Source organism: Chamaea fasciata, unplaced genomic scaffold (genome assembly GCF_029207755.1).
Source record: "Chamaea fasciata isolate MVZ Bird 193981 ecotype frontalis unplaced genomic scaffold, bChaFas1.0.hap1 SCAF_28, whole genome shotgun sequence".
NCBI lineage: Eukaryota > Metazoa > Chordata > Aves > Passeriformes > Sylviidae > Chamaea > Chamaea fasciata.
In genome coordinates, this window is record NW_027094113.1 from 2,354,620 (window position 1) to 2,381,462 (window position 26,843).

The following is a 26,843-nucleotide window of genomic DNA, read 5'->3' on the forward strand; positions in this document are numbered from 1 at the left end:
GCTCAGTCCGGCAAAACCATGTGACAGCGGCCAGCCAGCAGGATAAATCACACAGCACACAGACCTGAGGTGATGATGAGGGACAGGGCTGAGACGGAGGCAGATTTGGGCACACGGCTGCCCAGGGAGGCTCTCTGCCTCTCTGGCACATCCTTCTGGGTGCTCAGTCGACGGCCCCCGCTCGGCTCCAGGCTCCGGGGAGTCGAGTTCTTGGTGCCGGTGCTGTTGCTCCGCAGGCGGATGCGGTTCAGGCTGACGAGATCAGCTGCACAGAGGGGAGGAGGGAGAGTTTGGGGATGTGGAGAAGCCACCCCGTGCCATGCAGGACTCTGGCTGCCCCCAGAGAACCCCACACTGGTGGCCACAGCCTACGCACCAGATAACGCCGACTGCTTCACCGCGCCGCCAGCCCCCGCGTCCGAGTCTCCCACCACAAACTTGGGTCTCTCTGGCTTGGAGGATGCCACGCAGGGGCTCTCATCCTCTGAGGAGAAGGCAAACTTGGGCATGGTGTCCAGGCTGAGGGTGCTGGGCAGCGCGGTGGGGCTGCGGCTCCGCTCGTGCCGGGAGGTGTACGGCGTGGAGCTGCCAGACGTCCAGGAGCGGAGGCTGCGTGGGAAGAGCAGGAGGGCTCAGGACTACTCAAGGTGGGCAAGGTGGTGGCACTGAGCCACTGCAGCACCTCCAGGACATGTCCCACTGACCTCTCTGAACCCTCAGAAATACCACAAACCCTCCAGTGCCATCACAAACCCGTGATGTCAGCACAAATCCTTGGTCCCGGCACAAACCCTCAGTGTTGGCACAAACCCTTGGTCCTGACACAAACCCTCAGTGTTGGCACAAGCCCTGGGCACAGGCAAGAGCCCACACCAGCGGTGCAGCCCCCCCTGACCACGCACCGGGGCTCGGTGCCCGCTGGCCGGCTCCTGTCCTCATCTCCCGAGTGCCGGTCCCACCGCTCCTCTTTGTCATCGCAGTGACTCCGGTCAGAGGAGGAGAGGCTGAGGGTGGAGTTGACCGCCAGGAATTCTGAGCTGCTGTACACCTGAGAAGGAGAGGAACCATCAGCAAGGGGCAGAAATCTGGGGATTTGTGTGCACTGGTGTCAGCCAAGACACCGACGCTCGGCGCAGCCACGCTGTTTGTGGTGCCAAAGCATTTTGGATGCTGCAGGAGGGACTGGAGCACCTTGCTGAAGCGGTGGGAGCAGGAGGAGAACTGCCCAATCTCCACTGATGATTCCTCGTCGTTGGTTTCCTCATCCTCCGAATCCAAGTGACGATACCTCTCGGAGCGAGCTGAAAGCAAGAGCCAGAGGGGGACGGGATGTCACCCTGCCTGCCACACCCCACATCCTGCCTGCAGCAGGGCCAGGTGGGACCTACAGCTGGGTGACAGCCCAGTCCCAAATCCCAGGGGAACTTTGTGAGGAGGAAGCTGGTAAGGGTGAGCAGCCTGGAAAGAGGATTGCATCTGTTTTGTGACTCGGGTTGTACAGCCACCAGCTTCACCCAGGAGATTTCCACCCCCCATGGGAGCATCCAAAGTGCAGCTGGAATAATGGATTGGCAGATGTGGAAGAGGGATGAGTTTGGCCTCACTGTCAAAGTAGCTGGTGTCGTCCTCCGACTCCAGCTGGGGGATGAACTCAGCCTTCTGCCGCAGCAGCCCGTTCCAGTCCAGATGGAGGAAGAAGGAATGATGCTTCACCTCATGTGCACCTCCTGCCAGGCAGAGAAATCCATGTCAGGTATGGGGCAGGATCCAGGATGCTCCCACTCCCACCCCAAACAGCACAGCCTCTCCTCCACACAGAGCAATTGGCTTGAAAAAGATGGATGGGAGCCCTGTGCAGCCTCCCTGGGGGGAACCCCGAGCAGGAGACCTCCTCTGAGGACCCTCAGTGTGGTAGGACATGCTTTGGACTCAAAGCCACAAAAATTTGATGGGAATCAAGGTGCCAGGTGCCCTGAGGGGCCTGCTGTGCATACCAGTGCCCAGGCGCTCGAGGGGACACTGCCTCAGCAACCGTGTGATCAGGTCCTGGGCATCTGCAGGGAGAGCCTCGTCCCCTTCCGGCCACATAATTTCATCTGCAAGGAAACAGGAACAGGGGTTCGGGGTGGCTGGAAGAGTTTGGACACTTCTGGGCAACAGGAAAGTCCCCCAGGAGCAGCAACAGGGGAAGGGCCTCCCAAAGTGGGAAGTCAAAGCTTGAGGAGTCTCCTCACTGTTCAGCCAAGTGTGACAGGAAGGAATGAAGCTTCCCCGCTGTGAAAGGACGAGCCTTGGCTGCTGGGAACACAAACCTGCCCCTGACACTCACCACTGATGACCTGCCCGAAGAGCTCCTCGGGCGTGTCTCCGAAGAAGGGGACGCAGCCCACCAGGAACTCGTAGAGGATGATGCCCATGGCCCACCAGTCCACGGGCTTCCCATAGCCCTGGATAAGGATGACTTCGGGGGCAATGTACTCTGGAGTGCCACACACCTGTGTGGGAAGCAGGGGCTGACATCTCTGCAGTGACCCTTGCAACAAACCCCGAGGTTATCTGAGACCCCAGTGATGGCAGGTCAGCCACGTGGAGCAGGACCTCCTACCTGCTTGTCCATGAACTCCCGCGTGTCCTTCTCCATGTGCCCTTCGTAGAGGTTCGTGGTCATGTTCATCAGGCCTATCTTTGACAGACCAAAGTCTGTCAGCTTTATGTGGCCCATGGAGGTGATGAGCAAACTGTAAGAGAAGACAGACGCCCCACAATGCTGCTGTTTGCTTCTGGGGAGACCTGAGATGGACCAGCTGCACCCCAGGGCCTCTGGTCCTGATGCAATGGCACAGAACCAGTTTCTGGGGAGAAAAACCATTTCTGCCCTTCCCTCCTGGCTTTCCTTTCCCCATCCAAAGCCACCCCCACCCTTGCTCAGACCTGACCCACATCCTCACTTGTCAGGTTTGAGGTCCCGGTGGACGATGCCGTAGTTGTGGAGATACTCTAGTGCAAGAACAGTCTCAGCAAAGTACATCTTGGCCATGTCAACAGGCAGCGGGCCCATGTTCTTCAGCAACGTGGCACAATCCCCCCCTGTGGGAACACGGGGGGCTCAGGGAAGGCAGCAAGGTCAGCAGGACCAGCAGGCTCCCAGCCAGCCCCTCTGAGCAGCTGATCCCCAGGCGTGGGGCACAAACGCTCTCCTAGGTGACCATGGCCACCACCTTCATCAAGATCAGGATCACAAAATCATCTCCTTGTCCTTCCCTCTGCTGCCTGGAGCAAAGGAGGGCAGAAGATGTCCAGGTGGTGTCCTTGATGCTCAGAGTTTGATATCCTGCCCTCCTCCCCGTACCATCCAGCCCCCCATCTGCTCTCACCTTCCACGTACTCCATGACCATGCAGAGGTGTCGCTTCGTCTCAAAGGAGCAGAACATGCTGACCACAAAGGGGTTCTCAGCGAAGGTGAGGATGTCCCTCTCCACGAACACCTGCTGGATCTGGTTCCTCAGGATAAGGTTCTGCTTGTTGATTTTCTTCAGGGCGAAGCGCTGCCGCGTCTCCCTGTGCCTTACCAGGTACACGGCCCTGGAGGAACAGCTGGACCTCAACACAGGTCCTCCAGCCACCACCACTGGCCACCCCACACCGTGGGGCTCAAAGAGGGGCTTTGGAGTCATTTACAGATGGAGACAAGTGACAGGAAATCCCCAACTCACCCGTAAGCCCCATTGCTGATCAGCTTGATGGTCTCGAAGTCCCCCTCGCAGGGCTTCCTCCGCGGGACGGTGATGGAAGTCTGGCTCTGAGGAATACGTGGGTTTTTAATGTAGGCAGGAATTCACTCGGCACCATCATGTACCACTTCCAAAAGCTTCTTTCTGCCAGAGCCCTCTCCAGTCACAAACCCCAAACCAGAAGCCCAAAATGCTGTGCAGATCAAGAGCCCGCACTGAACTCTGTCCGCTCAAGAAGCTAAATGAGGGACTGTGAGATCTTCCCTTTGAATACATCAATCACCCCTGGGGACAATCCAAAATGAACATCTCCCAGTCTAGGACAGCTGAAAAGAGCTCTGGTGTGGGGTGAGGCAGCAGGTGGGACATGCAGGTGGGACCACACTCACCTCACAGGTGTCATCGTTCTCCGGTGTGATGGTGTTCCCGCTGTCAAAGTGATCCAGCTGCCCCATTTCTGCAGATGACAGGGATGGTTTTCACTTTCCTCATGCTCAACGCCCACCAAAATCACCCCCTGCCCAACCACTCTCCCTCCAAACTCAGAGACCCCACAGGGATTTAGGCACATGCTTTGCTCGAGCTATCGTATGGAGAAATTCAGGTCATGACGTTAAGAAGTTCAACACGAGGTTAAACATTTATATAATTCTTTTTTTTTGATAGTCATCCCTGCGTTCTCCAGGGATTATGATTCCCCCCCAGGGCCACGGATTAAGTGTTTTTGAGCTTAATCTGCTTTGCTGAACGTGTTGGAAGCAATAATAAGGGATGTGGGGTTGGCCAGAAGGACTTGGCCATCATCCTGGTCCTGCTGTGACCTCCCTGCCATGACACCAGCTCAGCCCTACAGGTCTCCCTGACACCTCCCAGTGCTCAGTTGTGATCACCACTGGCCAAACTGGGAGTCCAAATCCTGCTGCAGACCTCAGAGGCCCCAGCCCAAGTGCTTCCCTACCCTCCAGTGGGTCCTTGACGAGCCCCAGTTGGCTGATGATGTATCGGGGAATATCGGTCTTTATTCCCTGTCCAACTTTGGCATGTCCTTCTGCAGCTTCCAGGAGGTGGTAAAACTCCTCTGGGTCGAACTCCTGCATGGGGAAAGCCAAGCACAGTTAAGGAGAGAGATATTGCAAAGTAAAACTTTCCCTCTAAGCCTTGCAGGTGACACCTGTAACAGGGGACAGGCCCTGGATGCATCATTCCCCCATCATTCCCCATGTCAAGGGTGATAGTAAAAAAAATGTAGCTCTGTGAGTTGGCTTTGGAAGAAAAAACTAAGCGAGATGAAAATTTCATCAGGAACCACAGCAAAAGGTCACTACTTTAGAAATTCAGTGTATCAACCCCAAAAAAAGCCCTGAAAGCCACAGAAACATAGAATGGTTTGGGCTGGAAGGTTGGGCTGGAAGGGAACTTCAAGATCATCTCATTCCAACTCCCTGCCATGGGCAGGGACACCTTCCACCATCCCAGGTTGCTCCAAGCCCCATTCAACCTGGCCTTGGACACTTCCAGGGATCCAGGGGTATCCGGGAGGCTTTGCCTCCTCTCTGGGCTGGCATAGACCATGAAGGACAAGACAGGAGCTTCCAAGTCTTACCAGGCACTCCAGAAGTCGGGCGGGGCGGGAGATGATGATCAGCAGCTTCCTCACCAACTGGTCAATGAACTTCACTTCCTCGCTCTCAGATCGCTCCTGAGCCTGTTGGGAATGGAGACAGAAGGCAGGTGTCTCTTGGTGTCCTCACAAGGTGGCACCAGCCAGGGAACTGCCTCATACTCACGTCTCGGAGCATCTTCTCCAGTTTCTCCTGCAGCTCCATGAAGTAGCGGGAGGTGATGAGAGCTCCCTGGGACTTGGCCAGGCAGTCTCGGGCCAGCTCGATGATCTGGTGGTGGATGAAGCCCAGCACACCATCAGCCAGGGGCAGGGTGCTGCTCGGGGAGAAGTTTGTGATGGTGTCCCGCAGGCGCTCCTCCATCTGAGCTGTGGCCTGCAAGGCAGAGGGGATGGTGATGGCCAGGAACAAATGTCCTCATGCCACAGGTTCGACCAGCCAGGATTTCATCCTGCCGCCTGGACTGTGTTTGGCAAGCCAGGATCTCACCCTACCACCTCCTGCAGCTCAAATATTCACATACACATGCAAATATCTGGGGCCATTTTTTATGTTTTAAATAGAGATCAACCTCTTGCCCTTGCTGGAATGGAATTATTGCCTTAGGGAAGTGATTTAAGGCTTGCAGTAGGCACTGCTTTTTATTGATCAACCTATGAAATTAATTTCATAGCTACACAGCAAATTTTATTTAAATTATTGACTCTTTTCATGATGTATTATGGTATTTGGGATGTGTTACCCAGGATTAAGTATTTTGGCAGTAACAAATTCATGGTGGTCGCTGTCATATGTGAGGATTTAACTTTGCTAAATCCTCACAAAAGGCCCCACGTGGGACCCGCAAAAGCTCCTCCAAAGTCTCCAGAGCCCTCTGCCTGCTTGTGTGATGGGGCTTTGTGTGGATAAGAAACCACAGGTTTATTATGTCTCCAGTGTCCCCAGCACCCCCTATGATCCACCCATGCATTCCATACTCCCACAGGGAGCAGAGGTTGTTCTGGAGAAGGTTCCTGGCTGCCAGGATCCCAACACACTCAACCCCCAAGTCCTGGCAGTTACCTTGGGGAACCTCTCCTTGTAGACATGGTTCATCATCACCACCTCATTATCAAACGTTCCGCTCGTCCGTCCAGGGCTGCAGAGGGAGGAGAGGGGGAGCGTTAGGAGGTTCAAGTCATTTACACCTGTGCGAACAGCCACTACTCCTGGAGAGCAGTTTGGTCCCTGCTGCCAACTCCTGGCTCCAAGTGGTTAAAACTCATCCAAGTGGAGCCATCAGCTTTGGGCCAGCACTCCCAGCTGCATCCCGACCACTGGAGGTCCCTGGGACGTGGTCTAGGGAAGCTTAATCCAGGTGGCCAAACAAGAGTCACTTGGAAATCCAGAACTGAGGGGCTGTTCCATCATCCACTTGGCTTTGAAGGACGAGCTCATTTTTCCCTTCCTCTGGAGCCCACAGTTTCTTGCCATCATTGCCATTTTTGCAGCTCAACAACAAAAAAAAAAACCAACCAAACATTGTGGTGGACGCAGCAACCTTAATTAAACATGGTTTTCCTCCTTCCCTCACCCAACACTGCCCCTCCCAGGGCTCTGCCTGATAATCCCGTTATGCAAAGCAAGTCACAGGAGCAGCCAGTAACTCATTAACCACTATAAAATAATAAACATGGTGATAAAAACCAGCCCCAGCCCAGCCCCAGCCCTCAGCCTTTGCTGTGCCAACTGCAGAGCTGGCATCTCCACAGTGAAAATCTCGCCACAAACCTGTCAGATAATTAATCTGATTTTAATGAAATTTCGGCCAGCAACACGCAGGGCTGTCGCTCTGCCTCTGGTAGCAAAGAGGGTCAGGAGATTTTTCAGAGGGAAAAGAGGATTTAACCGAAACATCCCCTGCAAAAAGCACAAGCCTCTGGTGCTGGGCAATGTGGGTGGCTCACACCGCACGGGGTGTGGTCCTGGAGCAGCACCCTGGAGCTCAGCAGGTACAGCTGGGGGTCAGCTCACACCATGCTGTGGCCACTGGCTCAATGCCTTCTCCAAATTTTCCTCTCTCCAACCCACAAATGCCCATTCACCTGCACTCCATGTGGATTTTTTTTTGCAGAGGCCAGTCCTAGCAAGCAAAGGTGATGTTTTCTGATGCAAGCCCAGACATGGGATTTTTATTTTTTAACAGCAGGTAAGTCATACAAGGATGGCCACTGCTTGGGCTTCTGCTTGGTGATCCCTTCCTCAACACCAAAATCATTCAGACAACTGGGCAAGAGGCTGCAAACCAACTACTGTGGAACAAATTCCAGCTTCTCCAGCTTCATCTCTAGGATACAGATATCGCCTGCTGCCAGGAGAGCAATGCCGCTTCCCGACAGCTGAGAAGATGCTGGGAACCAGACCATGGAGCTTAGGATCACAGAATCATGGAATACTTTGGGACACCTTCTACCAGGCCAGGCCGCTCAGAGCCCCATCCAGCCTAACCTTGAATATTTCCAGGGATGAGGCACCTACAACCTCAAGCCAAAATTTCTCCACTTCCCCACAAGGGGAAAACCTGTATCGAGGTTTGGGACAAGCTTAGCCGGACCAACACACCCCAGGAACAGCTCGTGGGAGGGCAGAGGATGCCCTGGACGTGCCAGCACCCAGTGCAGTGTCCTGGGAGCTCCTGGCCCACCTGAGGCTCCTGGATCGTGGGCGCAGGCAGGGCGAGTGCCTGCCCTCCTCGTCCGTGACGCTCTCCGTACTGCGGAAATGCTTAGAAAGGAAATGCAGCTCGTCGGGGGTGGGCTGGTACGGCAGCTGGTGCAGGCGCTCCTGGGAGGATGAAGATGACTGGGAAGAGAGAGAGAGAGGGATGCAGGAGATCAGTGGATGGGTCCCTCCTTGTCAGTTTCTTATCTTCTTCTGTGTTAGAGCTGGGATTAAAGCATGGGAGATGCAGTTTTCCCGTGTTTGGATTCAGGTGTTTATTGATTTTTATCTAAAGCACAGTCTCACAAGTTGTGAGTTCCAGCCAACAAGGTAGAAAATGGCTCTAACTCTTTCCATGGTCTTTTAAGTGCTAATTACCCAATAACGAGATGACACCTATATTATTTATACTTTTAACCCAATAATGACCACCCATGAGCCGCAATGCAGACCTTTTCACCCAAGTAGAAAAAAACACCCAAAACCATGAAGAAGGTGAAAGAACACCCAGAATCCTCCATCCTGCTCTGTATACATTACTATATACTAAAATCTTAAATCCTAAGTTTTGCACCCTGTGATATCACACAGTTCTATTCAAACTGCACACCCACAACCCCAGTGCTATCACTCAATTTTGGAAGCCTGTTCCATGGCCTCAAGTCAAATGTAGTGCTTGCTTGAGGGCCAGTGCCTGTTAGCACAGAAAGCCTGAAATTCTCAGCCTCCAGGGTTCCCACACGTGCTTCCCGGCGGTGGGGTGGGAACCAGCAAGCCCATGAGGGAAATATCCCTTGGAGCCTCTGAGGAGGTTGGAAACACTGACAGGCAGCATGGGCTGGGCTCAGGAGTGTGAGATGTGGAGAGGAGCCGTTTGGGGAGGTCTGCGCTGCCCATTCCCACCCAATGTCCCCCATTCTCCCACTCAATTTGGCTCCACTGAGCCCCATCCCTTGTAAATCCAATATCCCTGAGGATGTATACTATATACTGAGGCAACTCAGCCCTGCCACACCCAGGGATGCTGTAACTCCCAGGGATGCTCTAATGTCCAGGGATGCTGTAGGCCCAGGAACACTGGAACCCTAGGACACAGTAACTCCCAGAGATGAAGTTAACCCAGAGATGCTGTAACTGGACACTGTAACCCCCAGGGATGCTGCAAGCCCACAGCCAAGCCTTATGACTTTCTTGAAAGCTCATTTGGGAAGCAGGATGCAGCTAAAGCACCATGGTCCTTTAGAACCCAGCACCGTGGAGCTTGGGAGGCATTTCACCAAACAATTAGGGGGTTTAGGATCTTATCATCTTCTACCACGAGAGAGAAAACGTTACCGAGACCGTGGAGCTGGGGGTGTTGGTCCCATAGCCAGAGGAGGGTAACGAAGCCAGTGACCACCTTCTGCCATCAGCCCTGTGAGTGGAAACGTGACAATCACATATAGGGGAAAAAAAACAACATCTAAATGCAAATCAACAAGATCAGAGCCAAAAGCTGGGGAACGGGACACAGGCATGGCTTAAGGAATAAAGCCCTGAAACCTCTTTTCAGAATGGACTGAAATGGGGTGAAATAAGGGGTTTTCAGGAGAGGGGGGCTCTGCAGCCACAGTGTGAAGGGACAGTGGCAGGCGGCCGGGTCACTGCGAAGGGACAAAGCTGGGGCTCCATCAAATCCATTTCACACAGGGCAAAAAAAAACAACGCCTGCGAGAGTCTGATTTTTAATTAGAACAAAATTCAGCCTGCTGGGAGTTTTCTTGGTGAGAAGCTGGGATTCCCAAAGACTCATCCTGAGACAGCAGGCGCCGGGGAGCAGAGCCTGGCCATAAACAGGAAGGGAACTGCTCATACACAGGCGAATGCTTCCTCTTGGAGATGTTTCCGAGGGATGGGGACACGTCCAGGTCAAGACGAGGCCCGTCACCTCCCACTGCCATTTCCCGTGTGGGGTCAAGGACAGCAGGAGCTGGCAGGGTGCCACATGCAGCTCCAGCACTGGCAAACTCCTGACCCCACAGCCTGGCTGTTCCCTCTGTGACAAGCGTGCAAACAATCTGAGAGCCTCCGGCGTTTTTCCGTGCGACAATTGATGGGTTAAATTAGCCACCCGCCCTCCATGTGCACAATTAATTAATTAGTTGTTTGGTGGCTGCATCTGGGGTGACGTGGGCTGGGGAGAGGATGCAGCAGGATCTGCCTCTGTGGGGACCTGGATCCATCCCTGGACATCTTCTGAGAATCCATCAGGAGTCCAAGATGGGGTTGAATACATGGCCAGGGGTGGTGTGATGGGAACAGAGAGATTTCTGCTCCCAGAATTGGAGGGAGCCCAGTCCTGGTGCAAAATTTCCCACCCACGGATGCACAGAGTCCCAGATGGGCTTGCATTGGAAAGGACCTCAAAGACCCAGTCCCACTCCCTGCCATGTCCAGAGACACCTTCCACTTGACCAGATTGCTCCAAGTCCCATCCAGCTTGGCCTTGAACACTTAGAAAAGAATGTCCCTGATGATGTGGAGCAGACACCTCGCCAAAAAGCAGCCCATGCCCATCCCTGGTACTTGCCTGTCAGTCCGAGGAGCATGGCTGGGGTGGCAGAAAGAACCAGTCATGGCAGAGGAAACACCACCAGGCCAGAAACCAGGCAGGAGAAAAGCAAAAATAAAAGCAAAACAAATCACTTGAGACCAACAGAACAGTTCCCAGGTAGGGGAATGATCTTTACTAGTGAATATTTACTGCTCTGGGACTGGGGTTGGGAGCTCACCTGCGTGCGAAGGGGAAGTTGATGGAGGTGCTGGCAGAGAAGTTCCGTGGGCTGTCCAAGGGACTGCTCCCAGCTGCAGGGAGAAAGGGAGAAAATTTACCCCAAAACCCACCCCGGTACAATGTCCAGGGTGCTTTGGGCTGCTCCTTCAGGGGAAAGTGTTGAAGTCACTTCCCAACCTATCTCCCCCCTGGAAAAGGCACCTGGCAGCCAGGAGCCAGTCAGCTGCTGCTAACAAGGTGCTGAAGCCCTCCAAAATATTTGGGTAATTTTGGGAGATGCTGAACTCATCCACTGGGATAATCCCTTACCTGTTGGCACGGAGAGCGGGGAGAGAGGCCGTGAGAGGGTGGGAGAGGGAGTGCCCACCACTAAGCTCTTCCTATTGCTGCTTCGGCAACTGGGGAAGAAAGAGAGGGAATTAATTCAGGGAATCAATGACAGCCAGAGCTGCATGGGCTCAGGCACCTAAGTATCTGCTTGCACATGAATTCCTGTGCCAGGGAACACTGCTGCTGTCACCCCACTGATTACAGATCTCCTGCCACAGGGAAGATCCATCCCCAGGCCCAAGGCTGCTGGAGATGGGCAGACAGGGTTATTTTTAACTAAGAACTGTCCCATCAAGGTCCCACTTCTGGTTTTGGCTCGCTGGGGAGGGCAGAGGCAGGAGGCCCCTTGGGCAAGAGCCACAGGGCAGGAATAGAAAAAGGGATGTAAAAGGAGGAAGCGGTGGAAATGCCAAGTGGCCACAACCTGCTCCGGTGCATGGAAAATGCCCCCAGTTCCTATAAATCTCCCTGCCCTCGGTGATCCCCATGTCACAGCAGAGAGGACGGTCCCAACCCCCTGAGAGTGCAGTGTCACCAGGAATTTGTGGGAATTTTGCCCCGGCTGGGCCACGCTCTCTCTGGCAGCAGGAGGGAGCCGCGTGCATCAGCACCAGGTGAGAAGCAGAACCAGCACCCCGACACCCCCAAAATCCCCAGAAATCCCATCCTGGTAGCACAGCCCAGCATTCCACAGGGCATCTCTGCAAGGCCACATCCACAAGCGCTGGGTCTCCACATCCCTGTCTCCATTCCCACCCTCCCAGCACACAAGGTTTCAATCCTTACAGGAATTTTGGTTTTCCTTTCCTTTCATCCCTGAGTCCAAGGCTGCCTTGCAAGAGTGGCTCAGCCTCAAAAATCCCCACTGCTGCAACCCCACTCCTGTTGTACCCCACTCCCACATTTCAACCGCGTTTAAAACATGACGGGCTCATTTAAGTTCTCCTTCACTCTGCCAAGAGGAAACTGCAAATATCCACGGCACAGAGCAGAAGCTCAAGCACGAGGACAACCCTCCCCTTCCTCTATTTCCGCTTCCTCAGGCTGCAGATTCCGCAAAGACACCGAGTTTCCTCACCAAGCTGGGAACAGGAACCCACACAGATGCTACTAATTAAAGGACAACATTTAACATCACACCAGGGCCACAAACACCCACAGCACTGAGGGGGTGAACTGGAAGCAAAGGGATTCTCCACGGATCCCGAAAACAGAAGGGAGAGGCAGATGTGGCATCCAGGGTGTAAAGGACAGTGACCCACAACAGGTCCCTCCAGGTGGATGTACAAGACACTGATGAACAGCCAACGCCAGCAAGGCACGGTAAGAGCTCGACACACATGGACAGGGCTCCACACACATGGACAGGGCTCCACACACATGGACAGGGCTCCACACACATGGACAGGGCTCCACACGCATGGACAGGGCTCCACACACATGGACAGGGCTCCACACACATGGACAGGACTCCACACACATGGACAGAGCTCCACACACATGGACAGGGCTCCACACACATGGACAGGATTCCACACACATGGACAGGGCTCCACACAGATGGACAGGGCTCCACACGCATGGACAGGGCTCCACACACATGGACAGAGCTCCACACGCATGGACAGGGCTCCACACACATGGACAGAGCTCCACACGCATGGACAGGGCTCCACACGCATGGACAGGGCTCCACACGCATGGACAGAGCTCCACACGCATGGACAGGGCTCCACACCCATGGACAGAGCTCCACACGCATGGACAGGGCTCCACACACATGGACAGAGCTCCACACGCATGGACAGGGCTCCACACGCATGGACAGGGCTCCACACGCATGGACAGAGCTCCACACCCATGGACAGGGCTCCACACACATGGACAGGGCTCCACAAACATGGACAGGGATCCACACACATGGACAGGGATCCACACGCATGGACAGGGCTCCACACGCATGGACAGGGCTCCACACGCATGGACAGAGCTCCACACACATGGACAGGGCTCCACACGCATGGACAGGGCTCCAGATGCATGGACAGGGCTCCACACCCATGGACAGGGCTCCACACACATGGACAGGGCTACACACACATGGACAGGGCTCCACACACATGGACAGAGCTCCACACCCATGGACAGGGCTCCAGATGCATGGACAGGGCTCCACACACATGGACAGAGCTCCACACACATGGACAGGGCTCCACACGCATGGACAGGGCTCCACACACATGGACAGAGCTCCACACACATGGACAGGGCTCCACACGCATGGACAGGGCTCCAGATGCATGGACAGGGCTCCACACCCATGGACAGGGCTCCACACACATGGACAGGGCTACACACACATGGACAGGGCTCCACACACATGGACAGAGCTCCACACACATGGACAGGGCTCCACACACATGGACAGGGCTCCACACACATGGACAGAGCTCCACACACATGGACAGGGCTCCACACGCATGGACAGGGCTCCACACACATGGACAGAGCTCCACATGCATGGACAGGACTCCACACGCATGGACAGGGCTCCACACACATGGACAGGGCTCCACACACATGGACAGAGCTCCACACACATGGACAGGGCTCCAAATGCATGGACAGGGCTCCACACACATGGACAGGGCTCCACACACATGGACAGAGCTCCACATGCAAGGACAGGGCTCCACACACATGGACAGGGCTCCAAATGCATGGACAGGGCTCCACACACATGGACAGGGCTCCACACACATGGACAGGGCTCCACACCCATGGACAGAGCTCCACACCCATGGACAGAGCTCTACACCTGACATCCAGCATCCCTGACCTCCCTCTGGCAGTCTCTCCCCTGCAGGGCCCCTCCTGCTCTGGGCTAAAACCAGGAGCCCTAACTCTTTTGAAGGTGTCAGCCACCAGGGAAGGTGCTTGGGCCCTCCAGACCCCTCCTCTGCACCTCCCTGCACCCAGGATGAATCCCTGCATCCCAGGACACACATCCTGTGACTGCTCTGAGCGCACCAGGAGCTGCAGTGACCATGGAGGGCTCAGAGGTTCCCCCTGAAGACCTGAGCTGAGATGTTGGAAGGAGACAGAAACCTTCCCCTCTCTGACCATTTGCCCCTTCCTAGAATCACAGAATCCCAGAATGTTTTGGGTTAGGAGGGAACTTTAGGATCATCTCATCCCACCCCCTGCCATGAGCAGGGACACCTTCCACTATCCCAGGTTACTCCAAGCCCTATCCAACCTGGCCTTGGACATTTCCAGGGATCCAGGGGCAGCCACAGCTGCTCTGGGCTGTGTCAGGGCCCCTTTGCCCTCACAGGGAACAATTCCTTACCATCTAACCCTACTCTCTTTCCTGCCTCCGGTGTTTGATTTTCTCACTTAAACACGGGCTTGAACCCCAGTCAGAGCTGTGAACTCGCAGCCAGAACCCGCAGCCTCGGCTCCGTGCGCCGGATGGGAAACCGAGGCAGCGTGAGCAGCCCTGCCCCGGCCCCACAGCGGCACAGGAAGAGGTTTGGGAACCAGGAGGGCTGCAAAGAGCTGCCAGCACCTCTGACATTGCTCCACCGCCAGCCCTGCCACAGGGACCGGGGTGCGTGTGCGTGTCCTGCAGAGGGGACAGCCCGGGGTACGAGGGGCTCACCTCTCCTCCCTCGCTTTCATTTTGGAAGTGAAAACAAACCTTTAGTGAAGCAAGTTCCAGTAATGGTGACACAGAGAGAGGCCGACGTTTCCTGTTTCCGAGCGCTCCACCCTCGGCTCCCACAACCATCTTGCACCACTGTAACCCCCCTCCGCCTGACACATCATCTACAGCTGCTTCCCATCCTTCCCGCACGGAAACCTCGGCCTAGAAACCAGCCCCGGGGCAGAGACGAGCTGCCGAGCCCCGATGGCAGTCGCTGGGGCTGCTGCCCGCTCTGCCTCCATCACCTAATTGCACGTTTGGTACCAAAAATGGAGTGGAAAATCGCTGTCAGCATCTCCCGCGCCGCTCGTGCTGAGGCTGCCTCAGCCGCGGCGCTGCGCTGCCATCCAGAACTTGTTCCAAGGGATATGGAAAGTGTGTGACAGCCAGTGTGACCCCAAAGCCTGGAGCAAACTCGTGTGTCACCCGTCGGGAGGCTGCCTGGGAGGAGGGACCGGCATCTCCCGGCGCCTGCCGGCACCGCGGCAGCACCCGGCCTCGGCACGGGATGTCCAGAGGCAGGAGATGCAGTAGAACCTGGCAGCTCCATCGAATCCCAGAATATCCTGAAGTTGGAAGGGATCCACAAGGATCATCGAGTCCAACTCCTGGCCTTGCACAGGACACCCCACCAATCCCACGGTGTCCCTGAGAGCGTTGTCCAAACACTCCCGGAGCTCAGGCTGGGCACCATGAGGGTTCCCTGGGGAGCCTCCCGCGGGCTCTCCCTCGGAGCTCAGGGAAGGGCAGGATGCGGCTGCACAGCACAACGCCGATGTCCCAGCTGGCAAACGGCTCTGCCAGGATCTGGGCGAGCTCAGAAGGATGGGGGGCTTGGGGTCCGGGCTGTGGAACACCGAGGGGCAGGCAGGGAAGTGCACAAAGGGGCTGCAGTTCCCGCTCCTCTCCCGAGGCATCCGCCCCTACAACCTCCCCGGACATCAGAGCACCATGTGGCAGATGCCAGCCCGGGGCCGGGCGCTGCAGGCAGGTGAATCCGAGGCAGAAAACAGCCGGTTTGGGACAAAGTGGGTGCGGAGTGCAGGGAGCAAGGTGGGGTAGGGCGGTGATAAGGGAACAGGCACAATCTCAAAGGGCAGAGCAGGCGGCTCCGCTCCTGCTGCGTGACTGAGAGCACGTGTCTGTGCTCCCAGCTCCCTTCCTTGCTGGCTCCATATCCCCCAACAGCTCTGATGTGCCTGGAGATTTGGGGAAGTGCCATGGATCACCGCGTCCTGGAAAAAAAATTGTTTTCCAGTGGGATAAATTCATGTTCAACTTTGAAACCCGCTGAACCAAGCAGCTGCATCCCAAGTTTCTCCATGACATTTGTCCTCTGTGACTTGTGACAGCGCTGAACTCGGCTGCCTCCAGGGATGGGGCTGGGAGAGGGCTGGAATGGGGTTGGGACGAGGACCAGGGTCTGGATGGTGAAATGCAACATGTTGCCTGGCACAGACCCCACCACACCCTCACTCTGTCCCCTCATCCCATCCCGGCCAAAAGCACTGTGAGTGCTCCTATGAACCCACCCTGGAGGACCAAGCAACACATCAGGCACGTCCCAAGAGCAAAATCCTAAATCCTCGAAGGGAATCACAGGGTAACAAGTTGGGTATAAACTTATTTATTTCTTTGCACTGCAAAAAAAGCCTCAGGAACCTGCCCAGCACCCTGGGGTGCATCCCTGCACATCCCTGCACCACGAGTTCCTGGTGGTGGGTAAAAAATCATACCTGTTAGGTTTGCTGGGCTGCTTTCCTGTGCTGTTTGGGGTGTGAACAGCCACGGGCAGCATCCACGGAGAAGGAGAACCTCACCAGCATCGAACCACCGGCTCTCCTGCCCTGCACCGGCCATCTCTGCATCCCCCCACGGGAAATTAGGATCCCTCAAACCTCTTAATCCCACTAAATAACATCATATGGTTTCTGTTAAATAGGCCAGACCTGTCCTCACCATGGATTCTAGGAATACCAATGAAAGAAGAGCAAATCCTCTGCCCTTCATGAGAATTACAGCCTCATCATGCTCAGCTGGAGACAGATGACTGCCTAGATCATCTTTCCAATTACACATCTCTCCCACAGCCCCCCCCAGCTTGGCCACCCCAGACTGGAAAACCCCATCCAGTGCATTTTCTTAATTTTTAAGGGCCCTCTTCACCCATCCTCATGCACTGGCAGCAGGAATTCCCACAGCCCAGGTGAGGCAGGTGCCTGGGATGGGATGGATACCTTTGCTAAGCAACCGTGTTGCTTTGTGCCAGCTCACACTGACACTGAGAGACAGCAACAATGGGAATCTCTCTGCTCTGCCTCCGCACGGGCTTAAACACTTCAGTCACACAAAGCCTTGGGAGGGTTTGATGCCTGGGCCAGCTACAGCACCCCAAACCTGCTGGATGGAGGTCCCAGCCTCCACCACCCACACCTGGGGGGCTCAGCGGGTGCTGTGCACCTCCTGTCCCCCTCCTCGGCGGTGTGTCCCACCGGCCTGCCTGGGTCAGGCCTGGCCTTGCAGCTGGAGACCCGGGGCAGCCCCACTGCACCCCATTTATGCACCCCCCACCACTGCCCCAGCCCTGCTGCCAAGGGGGTGGGAGTTCTTTTCCACCCTCGAGCCCTGGCCCCTTCCCACCCCTCCAGGCACCCTGGGGACCCTCACCCTGGCTCAGGCCATGTGCCACATGGGATCCATCCCATCAGCAGTGTCCACCCTGGCACAGGGGATGACAAGGGTCATGTCCCCCGTCGAACATGTAAGACACTCCCTCCAAACCCACACACACCAAGGACGGGTACAGAGCACCCCAAAACATCCCCTAATGCCCTGGAACCCTCAACCCCACATCCCCTATGGCTCTGGGGGGTCCCAATCATCCCACCCAATGCTGCACAGCCCATCCCACCCCACCACACTCAGGATCTGGATGCCTCAGGGCACAGCATCCCCCAAAAAGATGCAGCTGTGGTGCACAGCCCCTCCAAACTCACACACCCACAGGTGACCCCCCCCTCCCTCCCAGTGCTCAGACCCCCCCAAAACCACACACCCTGCTGCACAGCCTCCCCCATATCACAGAGTCTGGTGCCCACCCCACCATGCATTGTTGCCACTCCCAAACCAAGCACCCTGCTGCACTCCACGATACACACAGAGCCCCCCAAACCACACATCCCTTTGTGCCTCCCAAATGCTAAGACACCACCCCAAACCACACACGTGCCCCCCCACCCCCCATACACTGGTCCATCCTCTGGTGCACCCAGAGCCCCTCAAAAATCACACACCTCAGGGAGCCCCCGCGGTGTAAGGACCCCCAAACCCACATACCACGTGTGCCCCCGGTGCAGACACATCCCCCCCCCCGCACAGTCACGCACACCGGTGCCCACCCCCCATGCAGGATGGCGTGTCCTGTCCCCCCCAAACCACGCGCCCCTATCACCCCCGCCGAACCCCCCCAAACCACACACCCCGGTGCATCTCCCGCCGAACCCCCCCAAACCACACACCCCGGTGCATCTCCCCCCGAAACCCCCCCAAACCACGCATCCCGGTGCATCTCCCGCCGAACCCCCCCAAACCACACACCCCGGTGCATCTCCCGCCGAACCCCCCCAAACCACGCATCCCGGCGCCGCTCCCACCCTGAGCCCTCCCGCCGGTGTCCCCCCGGTGCCGGTGGCGGCCGCCGGTACCTCTTGGAGCGCTGGAGGAGGGCGCCGGCCGCCCGCTGGCCCCGGTAACCGGGCGGGGCGGCTCCCCAGCAGCTCGGGTCCGACATCGCGGCCCCGGCGGGGTCCGGCCTCGCCCTCCGGCACCGAGCGGCTCCCCCGGCACCGAGCGGCGCCCCCGGGACCGTGCGGGACCGTGCGGGGGGCCGGGAGCGGGGCCGGGAGCGGGGCCGGGAGCGGGGCCGGGCTCCCGCCGCCTCCCGCCGCCGCCGCCTCCCGCTGCCGCCCGCCCCTTCCCGCCCGGCGGCGACGGGGTTACCATGGAAACGGGCAGCGCCCCGAAACGGGGTCGGGGTTTCCATGGAGATGGGGGGATCACCCCAAAAAGGAGAGGAAGTGGGGGTGGGGGTGACCACAGAACGGCGGCAGCGGCACAAAACAGTGTCGGGGTTACAATAGGGATGGGGCATCACCCCAAAATAAGGTCACGTCTGGCCTGGAGGTGGGGCAGCACTCCAAGAGGAGATCGGGATTGCCATAGAGACAGGGCAGCACCCCAAAATGGGGTCAGGGTTAGCCCAGAGATGGGGTAGCACCCCAAAACGGGCTTCGGGTTACCATAAAGGCAGGGGCAGCACCCCAAAATGGGGTCAGGATTACCACGGAGATTCAACGTCTGCTACTGATGCATTCGAGGGGCACAAATATCATCCCCTAAGTCAGCGGGGGCAGCCCCGAGGCCTGGCGCTTCCTGGGAGCCCCCTGCCACCATGGGATGTGTCCTCCGAGGGCACCCACCCACCACCCTGGCAGCGCCCTGCAACCTCCCGCCCACAGCGGCTTTCCCGTTCAGCCGGGGAGATCCCAGCACAGGGCCAGGGACACCCATCCTCCTGCGTGGCGGCACACCAGGGCCACCAGAACCTCCCCGGGCTGTGTGGGATGGCATTGCCACACTCGCCAGCGCCACAGCCAGAAATCCTGCTGCTGCTGGGTTGGGCACGGGTTCAGCACCTTTCCCCTTAGGTCCTGCCCAGCAGCCATGAGATACCAGCACAGGCTGCCTGTCCTCGTCCCCATCCTCATCCCCCTCCTCGTCACCATCTCATCCCCACCGTGAGCATCCCAAAAACTCTCTCCTCAAGGCCTCAGCTGAGCATTCACAAGGCCACGCTGGTACTCCCACATGCTGCTGTCGCTACGGGACAAGTGGTGGCCAGGCAGGGCTAGGGGAGGGGGCCAGGCAGGGCCCCGTGTGCAGGCAGGGCCCCGTGTGCAGGCAGGGCCCCGTGTGCAGGTAGGGCACAGGTGCCTCCCTGCCCACAAACGGCTCTGCCTGTTGCTGAGCAGCGGCAGAGCTCCCGCCGGATCCCGCTCTGCCGGCACCAGCTGCTCTCCCCGGCACACCGACGGAGGCACCGGCGTCACGCCCGGGTGCCGGGCAGGAGCGGCTCCGTGCCGCGGGTGCCACGGGGCACGGGGCGGGGTGTGACCGCCGGTGCCAGCACAGCGCCTGCACCTTGTCCCCGGGGCAGAGCGCAGATGGCACAGGGCACAGGACCCGGCCACCACCACCACGCCCGGGGCACCACAAGGGGCGTGTGGCATTTTGGGCGAAGGTAGAGGGGGAGTGGAGGTGGGTCCCACCCCCCTCGGAGCAGCCCCTCCTCACCTTCAACCCACGGCGCAGCAGAAAAGGTGACAAAGGAGGTTTCCCAGGCGCCATCCTCACTCCCACCCTGCTCCCATCACAGTGCCCTGCACTGGTCCATTCTCGAAGTCTCCCCTCACAACAGGGGTGCTCAGAGCCTGAGCTTGAGCTGCTACCACAACATTCCCACTGGGGCTCCTCAAAATGGACCAGTCAGTAGCAGAACAAAGGCAGCAGCGTAGCCAGGCTGGCTTTGGGGTGTGTCCCAGCCACATCGCTCCATGTGTCCCATCAAAGACCGTCATACCCTTCTGGGGTGCCCAGGACATCCCTGGTGGAAGGGACCCGCCTTTCTGTCCCCATCTCCACCTCTCCCACCTCATTCCCTGGAGCAGGTGGTCACGGTTCCCAGGGAGGGTCTGGGGGGGTCTTACCTCCAGGGGTGCAGGGTTAGTAAGGGGCTGCAGGGGCTGCAGGGGCTGCAGGGGCTCAGCAGCGTCGGGCTCTGGCTGCTCGGAGACAAGCTGCAAGGCAAGACGTGCCGGCGCCGTGTCAGTGGGTGATGGATGGCGCTGGTGGCCCCTCGGTGGCACAGTCCCCTGGGTCTGGAGGGGGCCGGGGGCCCAGAGCAGAGGGGACATGGGCTGGGGGGGTCAGGCAAGGAAAGTGTGGCAGAGCTGGAGGGGGAGCGCAGAGGACAGCAGGGATACTGCAGTATCTAAGGCTGTGGCTGGGAAAGACAGCGGGTGGTCTGGCGCTGTCGCGGGGGCTGTCACCGGGAGGGTCCGGGGCTGCGACTGCAGGAGAAAGGACCAGGACTCGCGGCCTGGGGGTGGGGATGCAGCGGGATAGGACTGGACCGGGATGGGGCATGTGCCGGGACAGGGAAGCAGCGGGACGGGGATGGCCCGGGGTCCTGCCGCCCTCCCCCTGTGCCGTTGCCGGTGCCGGTGCCGGTACCGGCGCGCCCCGCCCCGGCTCCGACTCACTCCAAGGTCAGCGAGGGGATCTTCAGCCTGTCCCGACGCGACTTCATGCCGCCGCCGCCGCCCCGCTCCGCTCCCGCTCCGCTCCCGCTCCGCTCCCGCCGCACCGGCTGCCCCCGCGCTGGGCGGCTCCCGCGGGCGGGCGGCACCGGCGGCCCCGACGGGGCTCCCTGCTCGGCCCGCCGGGCCCGGGCCCGCCCCCGCGGCTCGGCTCGGCTCGGCTCGGCACGGCACGGCACGGCACGGCACGGCACGGCACGGCACGGCACGGCACGGCACGGCACGGCACGGCACGGCAGCCCCCGCGCCCCCGCGTACCCGACCCGGCCGGCCCGGTCCAGCGGCGGCCCCGATCCGCACCGCTCCCGGGATGTACCGGGGCGCTGCCGCTGCTGAGAGACCGCAAGCCCAGCACAGCCCCGGTAGAGCCCCGGTAGAGCCCCGGTAGAGCCCCGGTAGAGCCCCGGTAGAGCCCCAGTGCATCCCTAACCGTGCCGGTATGGCTGCAGCGCATCCCTAACGCAGCCCCGGTGCTCCTGCCGTGCGTCCCCAGCACGGCCCCGGCACAAACACCCAGGGCAGCCCTGCAGCAGCTTCCTACCACGCCCAGTGTGCCCCAATGCACCCCAGCACACTCCAATTCTGCTTACAACACCCCAACACACCTACAGCAGAGCACAGCACACCCCAGGACACCCCAGTGAACGCCAGCACACCCCAGTACACCCCAGGAGATGCGCAATCAGGTCCCTCCAGTGCCAGAGAACATGATGATGCCACTCCAGATTTGGGGACAACAAAGCCTGCTGCCATTCAACAGCCATCCCTGCTGCCACCCACAGTGCCAGTGTCCCCAGGTGTGACCCTCCCAGTGACACCCTGCCCCACACCCTGGGTGGCCCAGCTTGGGGACTTACGCTCTTCCTCGGCGCGGCAGGCTCAGCTCCTTCTGCAACAAGACAAGCACGAGGTGGGGTCAGAGTGTGGCCCTGGGAGCCGGGGGTGACCCCCTGCAGGACCCCCACTCCTGCTAGCCACACCCACACACTTGGCAGCACGGCCACACGAGGCTGTCACCCCAGGATCCATCCCCTCTCACAGTGCCCAGGGTGAGGGTGACAAATCACCCACCCCGGGCCGGCACAAGAGGACATCTTCCAGTGTCCCCAGGGCTGGTGGCCCCATGGCCAGGCCAGGGAGAGATGGCACGAGGGCGGTGCAGTGGGACCAGCACCCCAGGATGGTGGCTTCAGACTGTCCCCACCTCGTCCCCCCCACCCCGGGAGTGGGGAGCAGCCAGCAGCCCCTCTGTTATTTATTTTTCCAGCCTCTGGGAATATTTCTTGTGAGAACTGTTTGCTCACAGGTGGTGCAACAGGCCAAAGGGCAGCTGGGGACAGGAACCCAGGCCAGTGCCATCCTCCTGGGGTGTTGGGCACCATCTGGCTCCAGCACTGCTCTGGTGCCCACCTGTGTGCCACCTGTCACCCCACACAGTGTCACAGATTCTGCCAGCACGCTGTGAGTGGCACAGGCTGTGGACAGGCTGATGTGTGCCCTGGCACACCATGGGATGCAGGGACCTGTGGCAGCTCCAAGTGCTGGTTAATGCCCCATCATTGCCCTGATCCTGTGCCCACCGGTCCCACATCCCTGAGCAGCCCAGACCCATTTTTGGCACAGGCACGGAGCTCCCTGCGGGCTGGAGCTGCTGCCACCCATGAGGGGGGCCCCAGCAGCACCCATACACCCCCCAATCCCCGAGGTTCCCACGCCCCATCCTGCTGCCCACGCCACGCAGCCCCTGTGGAAATCCCGGGATTGGGGCGCGCTGCAACGCAGTGATGCAGCAGCATTGCCATGGCAACGGGTGACATCATGCCTGGGTGCACAGGGACTCGGCAGCCCCGGGGCCCACGGGTGCACGTCTGCCCCGGGGTGGCATGGGACATGTCTGTGGGTGCAGGAGCAGGGGACATGGCATGGGTGTGGGCGTCCCTGTGCACCCAGCATGGGCTGACCCCAGGCCCGGGCTGGGCAAGGGGATATGGGGTCCCTACATGGAGGGGGAGCCCCCCAGCACCCTCACCCAGCCCTGCTGTCACCCAGCCCGGATCCCCACCCACACCCGCAGCTGTGCCACTGGCCACCAGCCCCTGCGCAGGGGAGGAGGCAGAGGAGGGTCACGCTGAGGGTTTTACTGCTCAGCCCTGTGCAGATGGAACAGCGGGACAGAGGGCTGGCGCCCGAGCTCACCCACACCCACCTATGGGTGCAAGAGCACAGAGAACCCAATACCCTTCACTGCCAGGGGCTCTCCAGCCACTCTGTGTCCCCAGGGACAGCCAGAGCACCCCCCGCTGGCCCTGAGGACCCATGTGGGGGAGTGTCACAGAACCAGCACCCACAGGGCGCCTGATACGCCCGTCCAGCACTCTGCATCTCCCTTCAGCAAGTCCCAGTGGGAGCCAGGATTAACCATCAGCTGATCCCTGTGAGGACAGCATTATAGGGACCGCACTGGGGCAGCACCGAGGATGGCATCAGTGATGGCATTAGGGATGGCTTCAGGGACACAAACGGGGATGGCATTGGGACAGCATCGGGGACAGCATTGCTACTGAGCGCATTGGGATTAAGACCCTGGTGGGAGCCCCTTCCCACCCCTCCCGCCATGGGCGTGTGGGCACTCAGCCTGGTCTCACGGCTCTGCCCTTCCCGGGACTGCTAGGAACGACAGCCACAGCCAGGAGCCCCGAAGCCCAGGGCCACGGCTCTGTCCATCCGCATCCGCGGGGAGGCAGCTCCCGCACAGGGCTCCCTCCCGGGCTGAGCGTGCAGCGGAGCGCAGCTGCCCGCGGAGCTGCCAGCTCGGATGAAGGCAGCGCCGTGCCATCCTCCAACCGCCCCGACAGCTCCGCCCGGGCCCCCCGGATACTGCAGATGGGGATGGAGGCGTCAGGTCACCCGGAAAATCCGGCTCAGCACTCAGCTCTGCGAGCCGGGGGGTCCCCGGTCATCACCCCTCCGAGCGCGGCAGTGAGCGCCGGGTTCCTGCGGGAGCGGTACAGGATGGGCAGGAGGATGGGTGTCCCTCAGCCTAAGGGAGCGGGAACGCCAGGCAATAGAGGGGCTCAGAGAGGGCTGGCACAGCGGTTCGGCACGAACCGGCATCGGGCGCGGGGTTGGAGGGACCACGGTGCTCCCAAGGGAGCCCCCACACAGTTGGGAACCCCCCACCAACATCCCAAGGCATAGCTGGGGCTCAGACCCTGCCAGGCTCCCAGGTGGGTGCCCGGCTCCTGTCCCACCTGTCACACACTGCTCACTCACAGCACCCACCTCTGGCCCCCGCAGCACCCACCTCTCACCCACAGCACCCACCCCTCACACGCACCCACGCAGAGCCCCCCACTCCCACAAGCAGCACCCACTTCTCGCACACTCACGCAGAGCACCCAACTCCCACCCGCAGCACCCACCTCTTGCACACGCAGAGCACCCCCCTCTCACCCGCAGCACCCACCTCTTGCACACGCAGCACCCTCTTCACACGCACCCGGAGCACCCACTGTTCACCGACAGCACCCACTCTTTGCACACCCACCCCCAGAGCACCCACCTCTCAACTTAGAGCACCCACCCCTCGCAGACCCGCATCCGGAACACCCACCTCTCACCCCCCAACACCCACCTCCCACCCGGAGCACCCACCCCTCACTCACAGCACCCACCTCTCACCCACAGCGCCCGCCCCCCGCGCCCCCGCAGCGCCCACCCCTTGCAGACCCGCACCCCGCGCACCCCCCAGCCCGGGCTCACCGGGACCGGGCTCCCCGCGCTCCCTCCCGCCCCCGCCTCGCCCGGCCGCGGCGCCGGTGCCCGTGCCCGGTGCTCACCTGGAGGCCCCGGCGCCGCAGGATGCTGGGCTCGTCCATCCCGCCGCGCCGCCGCCGCCGCCGCCGCCTCCCGCTGCGCCCGCTCCGCCCGGTGCGCCCGGTCCGCCCCGCCGGTGCGCCCGGGGCGCCGCCCAGCGGCCCCGCCGCGTCACCGGACGCGCATCAGCACCGAGCCCGGGGCTGGCACGGCACGGCTCGGGGCTAGCACAGCACGGGGCTGGCACGGCACGGCATGGGGCTGGCGTGGTATAGGGTTGGCACGGCATGAGGATGGCACGGCACGGCATGGGGCTGGCACGGCATGGGCCTGACATTGCATGAGGATGGCACAGCCGGCACGGCACGCCATGGGGCTGGCACGTCATGGGGCTGGCACGGGATGGGGCTGACATTGCATGAGGATGGCACGGCTGGCACGGCACGGGATGGGGCTGGCACGCCATGGGGCTGACATTGCATGAGGATGGCACGGCTGGCACGGCACGGCATGGGGCTGGCACGCCATGGGGCTGACATTGCATGAGGATGGCACGGCACGGCATGGGGCTGGCACGCCATGGGGCTGGCACAGCACAGCACAGGCCTGGCACAGCATGGCATGGGACCCACATGGAACAGTGCTAGAACACAGAGCAGCGTGGGGCTGGCACAGCCTGGGGATGGCATGGGGCTGGCACAGCACAGAACTGGCATGGCATGGCACGGCATGGTACTGGCACAACACAGCATGGGGCTGGCACGGCACAGGGATGGCACGGCACAGGGATGGCAGGGCACGGCATAGGGCTGGCATGGCACAGCATGGGGCTGGCATGGCCTGGAGATGGCACAGCATGGCATGAGACCCACCTGGCCCAGCACTGGAATGACAAAGCACAACATCAAACAGGAAGGCATGAGGTTGCCATGGCATGGGGTTGAAGTGGCATAGGGCTGGAAACAACACGGGGCTGGCATGGCACAGGACTGGCATGGCATGGCATGGCATGGTGTGGGGCTAACAGGGCATGGCTCATTCTGGGTCTGGCACAGTCTGCCTTGCTCAGTACAGCCCAGTATGGCACAGTCTGGCACGGCATGGCACTGTGTAGCACATCATGGGGTTGGCAAAGGCTCAGCACATCCCGGCACTGCAGAGTCTGCCACGTCATGTCACAGCACAGCATGGAGCCTGCACAGCACAGCACAGCACGACATGGCACAGCACAGCACAGCACGACATGGCACAGCACAGCACAGCACGACATGGCACAGCACAGCACAGGCCTTGCACAGCACAGCACGGGACAGCCCAAGCCTGGCACAGTCTTTCTGGCTTGATACAGCCCAGCACAACAGCTCTGGCACACACATGATGGCCTGGGGCTGGCACAGTCTGCCTGGCATGGTACAGCCCAGCATGGCAAGGCCTGGGGCACAGCAGGGCACGGAGTTGGGAGCTTGGTGTGGCTCAGCTCAGGTCTGTCCTGGTTGCCACAGCACATCACAGAGCGTATGGCCTGGGGCTGCACTGCCCAGTACAGTCCAGCCCAGCATGGCACAGCACAGCCAGGTCTGGCACAGCATGGTCCAGCATGGCCTGGCCTGGTTCAGCATGGCACAGCCCAGTCCTGCTGTCTGTTGTGGCACAGCAAAGCCCAGCACGGCCCAGTTTGGCACAACACGGTTTGATCTGTATCCCCACCCCGGGCAGGACAGGGGGACACACAGGGAGGGCACACGGAGAGTCAGGAGGTGCCAGGGGACCCTCTGTGCCCCCAG

At 59.7% G+C, this 26,843-nt stretch overlaps 1 protein-coding gene across 2 annotated transcripts in view; it reads right to left on the reverse strand.

Annotated features, from left to right (window-relative positions):
• MAST3 (microtubule associated serine/threonine kinase 3) overlaps positions 1 to 25,636 on the reverse strand; it is a 29,441-nt gene extending 3,805 nt beyond the window's left edge. The window contains exons 1-23 of one of the 2 annotated variants that reach the window (XM_066205646.1): positions 25,083 to 25,636; positions 22,101 to 22,132; positions 11,137 to 11,225; positions 10,826 to 10,898; positions 10,624 to 10,644; positions 9,390 to 9,468; positions 8,038 to 8,195; positions 6,417 to 6,492; positions 5,520 to 5,729; positions 5,336 to 5,437; positions 4,691 to 4,823; positions 4,122 to 4,189; positions 3,715 to 3,800; positions 3,375 to 3,583; positions 2,949 to 3,087; positions 2,606 to 2,738; positions 2,330 to 2,495; positions 1,995 to 2,096; positions 1,605 to 1,727; positions 1,192 to 1,301; positions 903 to 1,048; positions 377 to 609; positions 65 to 265 (exon numbers count right to left, since the gene is read on the reverse strand). In XM_066205646.1, coding sequence (XP_066061743.1) covers positions 65 to 265; positions 377 to 609; positions 903 to 1,048; positions 1,192 to 1,301; positions 1,605 to 1,727; positions 1,995 to 2,096; positions 2,330 to 2,495; positions 2,606 to 2,738; positions 2,949 to 3,087; positions 3,375 to 3,583; positions 3,715 to 3,800; positions 4,122 to 4,189; positions 4,691 to 4,823; positions 5,336 to 5,437; positions 5,520 to 5,729; positions 6,417 to 6,492; positions 8,038 to 8,195; positions 9,390 to 9,468; positions 10,624 to 10,644; positions 10,826 to 10,898; positions 11,137 to 11,225; positions 22,101 to 22,132; positions 25,083 to 25,121 — 2,728 coding nt within the window. In that variant the 5' untranslated portion in view covers positions 25,122 to 25,636. Of the gene's footprint in view, positions 1 to 64; positions 266 to 376; positions 610 to 902; positions 1,049 to 1,191; positions 1,302 to 1,604; positions 1,728 to 1,994; positions 2,097 to 2,329; positions 2,496 to 2,605; positions 2,739 to 2,948; positions 3,088 to 3,374; positions 3,584 to 3,714; positions 3,801 to 4,121; positions 4,190 to 4,690; positions 4,824 to 5,335; positions 5,438 to 5,519; positions 5,730 to 6,416; positions 6,493 to 8,037; positions 8,196 to 9,389; positions 9,469 to 10,623; positions 10,645 to 10,825; positions 10,899 to 11,136; positions 11,226 to 18,570; positions 18,671 to 22,100; positions 22,133 to 25,082 lie in introns of those variants that run through there. The other variant, XM_066205645.1, reaches the window with a different exon arrangement.
• Between the last annotated feature and the right edge of the window lie 1,207 nt (positions 25,637 to 26,843).